Raw genomic sequence first — 7265 nt, 5'->3', positions numbered from 1 at the left:
ATTCTAGGAAAAGGTTATCGATTCTTTACCGTTGCTTTATTCAGTTGCCAATAGTCGATGCACAGTCTCATCGATCCATCCTTCATTCGTACAAATAGAACTGGAGTGCCCCAATGTGAAACACTCGGTCTAATGTACCCCTTAGCCAAAATATCTTCAAGTTGATCCTTCAATTCTTTCAATTCAACCGATTCCATTATGTAAGGAGCTTTCAATATCGGTTGCGTACCTGGCATCAGTTCAATGTTGAAGTCTGCCTCTCGAGCTGGAGGCAATCCTGAAATCTCATCAGGAAAGACATCAGCAAACTCACTAACCACTGACAAATCTGCCAATTTCGGGCTAGTTTTCAACACATCTATGGCATATAAAAGAAATCCCTCTGCTCCTTTCTGTAATAAATGAGTCATAGATAAAACAGATATCAAAGGGATTCTATCTCGTGAACCCTTACCATAAAACTTTCATTCGTCTGTCATCTATGGTCTGAATCTCACAACCTTCTGAAAGTAATCAACTGTAGCTCTGTACTTGGTTAACATGTGTATGCCGATAATATAATCAAAGTCTGACAAACCAAGTACAATACAATCGATCTCAATCCCATTGCCTTCATAATGCAGTGTACAATTCTTAACAGATTTCACTGATACTATACCTCTCCGCAAAGGTGAAGAGATGGATACTACAGTAGCTAATGGCTCAACAGGAAAATCATGTGATATAACAAATTGTTCAGAAATAAATGTATGTGATGCACCCGTATCTTCTAGCACATAAGAAGGATAACCATAAATAGAGTAGTTACATGCAATAACGTCATCAGGTGCTGCTTGAGCCTGCTCCTCAGTCAAAGAAAAGACTCGAGCTTGTTGCTTAGGAGATTGACTCGCTGACTGGCTTCCTCCTGCTTGACTCTGTGATGGTGGTTGTGGCTGGAAAGAATGGACTGAAGATGCTTGCCTCTCTGGCTGAGTTACTGACCTAGATGATCCAGTGCATTGTGAACTTCCAGAACAACGTTGTGGGCAGATTCTTGCAAAATTTCCCATCTGGTTACAAATATGACAACTGCCAAATACACCTCTACATTGGTCATTGGCATGACAACCTCCACATTTGTTGCAGTATACTCTAGAAGAACGTGAACTCTGTCCAGACTTAAACTTTCTTTGTCCACTAGAGCTAGAAGAACTGCTACCTACTTTCTTAAACTGCTTCCCTTTAACTCTGAAGAAATCTCTTCTGCTACTACCACTTTATCCCTCAAATCTAGGTGGTGGTGGTGGAATATGTGGCTGATCCTGAGATGGTTTAGCTGGCGGTGGTACAAACTGTGCTCCTCTCTGTCTCATTATACCAACTTCTGCTCCCTTTGCACGATTAAGGGCATTGGCAAAGTTATTTGGTCGTCCAGCATTCACTAAAGTGAAGACATCCGGATTCAATCCATTTATAAAATGATCAGCTTGAGCTTCATCATTGTCTGCTATATGGGGAGAAAAGTTTAGCAGACTCGTGAACTTGGCAACATATTCTTCGATGTTCAACTGCACTTGTTGCAGATTAGAAAACTCTGCTCCTTTTTCTTTTCTATAGGAAATTGGGAAGAATCGTTGATAAAAGTAGTTTTAAATAGAGACCAGGTGATAACCGTACCTCGATTCTCCAATGCTTTCTTTGTTTCTATCCACCAAATTTTTGCAACTTCATGTAGTTGGTGTACAACAAGTCTAATTTGGCGATCATCATAATAATCAAGGGATTCAAACAACTGCTCTATATCTTTCAGCCAACTCTCGCAGTCAACAGAATTCTCAGTTTCCTTCAATGTTGGCGGTTTAAAGGATTGAAATCTTTTTTATAGTGTCTCCATCGGAGTAGCGGTCAAATCCATTGGATCAGTAGATGTACTAACCTGAGCATTCGGAGGTTCTGCCATTGTCTGTGGTACTGGTGCTGGTTCTTTCGGAGGAATAGAAGTTGTTTGTCTAGTGACTGGTGCTTGTCAAGGAGGCATATCTGATATTCAAACATATTAGTGCACAATACAACAATATATCAGATTCAACCATTCTGTTTCAGTCCCCCCACCCCTCTGATCAGCATCATTATGCAGTCTCAGGAGATCGAGTTCTGATCAAGAGTGAAGTCTGATATAGTTTCCAAATAAAAATTGTAGTACCCCGTAACCGAAATTGGTAATTAAGAGATTAATTATGTTAATTAAACCAATTTGGTATCTGAAGGATCGGAAGCTCCGAAGGTGAGATAGGAAGCTTCTATCAGGATCGGAAGCTCCGATCGATATTACGTCATGCATGACGTCTGGCAGGATCGGAAACTCCGATCGGGATCGGAAGCTCCGATCGCCCTATCCGTAGTCAACCAGTGAGATTTTGAAATGTGACAGATAAGGATGTTCGGAAGCTCCGATGGCAGGATCGGATGTTCCGAACAAGGATCGAAAGTTCCGATCGAGGATCGGAGGTTCCGATCGATGCCTATAAATATAAAGTCCGAGGCATTCATTTCTTGCCAATTCCGAGTTCCTTTCCTTCGCCCTAGTGGCTCTATTTTAGGGCTTTGGGTACTCTTATTTTAGAGTTGGAGTAGGGAACATATTTTAGTATAGTCAGACAGTGTCTGACATAGTAGCGGAGCAGCGCTCGTGTTGTAGAGCCGTGTTCGAGGCTGTGAATTCGCGGCAGGGGAGTGCCCTAGTTGCGGGATAGTCGCCATCAGTGGGCTGATGACGGACACAGGTATAGCTATGGTCTCCTTTAATTATTTAGGAGTATGCAATAGCTTAGTTAAGGCTTTTAGCGCATATTGAATGATGCATGGGTATTTGCATTGTAGACTTGATGATAGGCTTGGAACCTAGAGTGGAACTACTAGGACTGCCTTAGAAAGGTACGTAAGTACTGACTGAGATTGCCAGCGGATATACATACTTATATGTTGCATTTATGTGTTTTCATGTTATTATTGTTATGCGGCATGTGCATATCATCTTGTGCCTGTACATCTGTATATCTTTTGAGATGAGCCAGTTAGGGTTGCTCAGCCCTGTTAGGACATTTTACTTGATAAAAAGATAAAATATGATTTTGTATGTAAAATAAGATTTTATATATGGAATATGATTTTATCCTTTTAAATTTAAATTGTCATTGCATGTTATCCAATAAATTAATTTTGAATTAAATGTTATTGGATAAGGATGATCGATTGCCATGACCAATTTTGTATGTGTATGTTAGGAATTTACATTTGTTTTTATTGTTGTTGGATTTATTAATGGGCCTGGTTTATGGCCCAATATGGATTGTCATATGTAATAAAAGTGGGCCTGGTTTATGGCCCGTTCCCACCCCTTGAAATGTATCCCCTACTTGTCATGGTTATTTATTGTAAATACATTAGACTTAGTGGGAGATGAAGATTTGAAGATGGAGGTGGGCCCAACAGACAATAAAGACAGAAGAAATGTAAATTGGAAGCTCAATGTAATAGGATTGCATTGCATACTGCATATTACCTAGGATTGGACTAAGACTCGTGATTGGCAACCATGGGTCGATTAGAAATGGAATCGATCATCCTATATAATATGTGATATTATTGTTGTATGCATGTTTTAGACTAAATTGTGTGAATCCGGCAAGCATAAAAAATTTTAAAAATGATGAGACAAATTTTCAAAATTAAAATCCCTCATTTTAAATATGATTTAAAATTGATATCAAGATAAATAAAGGAAATTTAAATTTGTTTAAATGTTCCTATCTTCCATCAACGATCAATGTATGAGATGCTACCCGCGGATACGGTCCGGCTCATATTATTGGGGGGGCCCATTCGTCGGAAAGCTGTACATTGGATCGACACATGTTGTAAGTTGGGTGGAACTCCCATGGGATCGGCTCATATTATTGGGGGATCCACATGGCGACCGTCCATCACAACTTAATATTGATGGGTCATCTTGACATGTCACAATAAACGGCGTCATATTATTGGGCCCTTATTGGACATGAGGTAAAAACGTGGAGGTTGCTTTGGAAGCAATTGGGCTCTACCTTTTGAAAATTATGGTTGGCTGATATTATTCGGGACCATAGTTTGTCAATTGGACTCCATGTTCTCACTAAGGAAAACAGTTTCCCGTTTTCACTAGAGGGTAGTGAAATCGTTAAAATAGTGGGAGTGAGATTCATAAAATAAATTTCGCCTATTTTATGTCTTAGTAAATTAATTAAACAATCACTGATATTTGTCTCTTTCTTTTCAGTATTTCATAAAGATGAATTCGCGTAATCCACTTTTCTCGATCCTCGAACAAAATAAATTGACTGGCGCAAAATTAATCTATGTGTTGATACCCTGCCTTCTTGAATCGAATTATATGCAAAGCCCTAAGAGTACATGGGAAAGTGAAGCACATACCTCAGAGCAACTCTGTATTTCTGACCCAACTTTTCAAGCTCAGCCATAACACAGTCTGTTATACAAGGAGTACCTAAAATGGAGAATAAAATACTAACTCCGAAGTCTCAACAAAAACAAGTCAAACGGAAGGATAGAGCAAGCATGTTGCGTTGGATGGATTCAAAGTTAAAAAAAATAGTCAGTAATGTGTTAGAAATTGACTTGGACCTAACTCACCTCAAAAGCTAGCTCAAGAACTCTATCCTACCGATGTGAGACAATATTTCAACACCCCCACACGCCGAGAAATGAACATTTAGAGCGTGGAAATATTAATGGGTGGCCTAACTATAGGCAACCCAATTATGGGTTAGGCCGCCCAATTACGGGCGGTCCAGCACACACGGAAGACTTGAGCTCTGATACCATGTTAAAAATTTACTCAAAAGCTAACTCAAAAGAATGATTGTCCTTGTTTATATTAAGGGCTTCCAGGAACTCTATCCTAGAGATGTGCAACAATATTTCAACACACCCCAAAACGCCCAAGAATAAACATCTGGAACGTGGAGATATTAACGGGTGACCTAATTATAACATCGGTAGGATAGAGTTCCTTGAAACCCTTAATATACACAATGACAACCCTCACCTCCTGAGCTAGCTTTTGAAGTGAGTTAGGTACAAGTCAATTTCTAACATGGTATCAGAACCCAAACCCTCCGTGTGTGTTGGACCGCCCATAATTGGGTTGCCTATAGTTAGGCCACTCATTAATATTTCCACGCTCCAGATGTTCATTCCTGGAGGTGTGTTGAAATATTATCCCACATCGGTAGGATAGATTTCTTGGGAACCCTTAATATAGACATAGGCAACCCTCACCTCCTGAGCTAGTTTTTTAGGTGAGTTAGGTCCAAGTTCATTTCTTAATAATATGATTGCATCAGTGTGTATAATAGAGAACAAAAGAGGTGCCCTGATTAAAAACAACAAAAATCATATGACTAAAAATTGAAGTCATTATTAGTATGTTCTAATGAATAGGCATTCTTTTTACCAGATATAAACCTACAACCAAATTTGCTAGCAACTGCTATAAATGGATAGAAACATGCATCAAATAGAAGAAACTCATCCGCAGAACTTACATTTTGCATATAAGCAGTCCATCATTCCTTTCTCCAAATCCAACTGCAAAAGATTCAAAGAGAAGGTTAAACAATTAGATCAATGATCACAATACTATTAGAAACTGGATAGGAATGACCAACCCATAAAAAAATAAGATAACAGACAACAGCATGGTTTCAGACAGCATAACAGATACAGATAAAGCAAAACCAAATGAAAGAACTGCACTGCAGGCCTCTACTCTTTCCTCTGAGTACATCAATTAACCCCAAAATCAGATGTACAACATGCACAGATGAAACCATAGAAAGTAAAATTCGATAAAATAACAATGATAAGCATAAAAAGTACAAGCAGGGCCTTTTAATGTAGAATCAGCGAATTTCACCTTCACTAGGCAATGTTATCGGACCTTACGTTACTAGAACATAAATTCATCAAATCCAAAGAGAACACAAAAAGTCTTCAACAAAATATCATAAACCGCCAATAGACTAACAAAGGCTACTCTTGATTCGAAATCAGGATTGTAATGTTGATTCTGTCCAAGACGATATTTCTCAGATTGCAATTCTGTAGTTACATCAATATTCTGTCAAGTACCCAGGTATAGAAGCGGAAAAGAAACCTATAATTACTCTAAAAACTATGAATAGTGTCTTTGTAGAATCCAAATAACAAACATCCAAATAATCACTTAGAGTACCAAATAACAATACAGGAAAAAAAGATCTAACCATATGATCATGAATCTCACCCAATCCTCAGTAATCCAGAAAAAAAAATTATAATTTAACACTAGGAAAAAGAGAAAAAAAAAATTGTATCTCTCACTTTATTTTGGATGGAGAAATTAATGAAGTTGGTATCAACTAAAACTCTGTACGGCGGACCCAAAGCAGTGTTGTGCTTGAAGAAAAGAGCTGATGAAACCTGAGGCCTATAATCAAAATAATGCACCTCCTCAAAAACTTTTAGCCATAAACTTCCAAACAAAACATTTACAAACAGATAAAGTACTTACACATTTCTGGGGAGCTTTTCCTTGCTCAAGTCTTTCTTATTAGGGTTTAAGACCTCCTCCTTGTAACTGAATAATATGACATGAAATACATAAAATCCCGAGAGAAATCATTACCGTGACCGGACAGACGCATATAAAAATGAAATCTTACTGTTTAATTGCTTTATGGGAGATGATTTTCTTCATTACGGCAAATTTGGGGGTTTTCTTAGCTTTTCCCATCTTTACAGTGATCGACGATGACGGAATCGATGATAGTTCAACAAAAGGGTTTTCAGAAGGATAGGGAATTGCTGAATATCTAGATTAATCTCTTCAAAAATGAAGAAAGAAAATAAAAATCTCGAGACAATTAAACCCTAAGATTCTGATTGGAAGAATAACTGAGAAGAGAGTTGGCATTTCACAGTGCTATGTTCGATCCTACCCATGGTATTAAAATAATATCCATGGGTAGGTTCTAATTTTCCTTTTACAATTCAATAAAAGGGTTTTCTGAGTGATGGTTTTATACATGTTTTTTTATCAATTTAATTCAACTTTTATCCTGTTAAAATATTACGAGTAAATTTTTTTAAAAAAATAATTTATTTATTTGTACATAACAGTTGGGATTAAAAAAAATTAGTTACACAATAAAAAAATCATGAGTTAATAAGTTTTACATTATGTT

General features: G+C 37.8%; 1 protein-coding gene across 1 annotated transcript; it reads right to left on the bottom strand.

Annotated features, from left to right (window-relative positions):
• Positions 1-1259: 1259 nt before the first annotated feature.
• On the bottom strand, positions 1260-7055 carry LOC140877750 (uncharacterized). Its single transcript, XM_073281326.1, has 6 exons — positions 6744-7055; positions 6593-6658; positions 6403-6508; positions 5586-5628; positions 4432-4525; positions 1260-1593 (listed from the first exon to the last, which is right to left on the bottom strand). The coding sequence occupies exons 1-6, from the start codon at positions 6812-6814 to the stop codon at positions 1260-1262; spliced, it is 714 nt and encodes a 237-aa protein (XP_073137427.1). The 5' UTR covers positions 6815-7055.
• Between the last annotated feature and the right edge of the window lie 210 nt (positions 7056-7265).

The sequence above is a fragment of the Henckelia pumila genome, chromosome 2 (assembly GCF_033568475.1).
Source record: "Henckelia pumila isolate YLH828 chromosome 2, ASM3356847v2, whole genome shotgun sequence".
NCBI lineage: Eukaryota > Viridiplantae > Streptophyta > Magnoliopsida > Lamiales > Gesneriaceae > Henckelia > Henckelia pumila.
The sequence above is the reverse complement of the archived record's forward strand: the minus strand, read 5'-3'. Positions and strand labels throughout refer to the sequence as shown.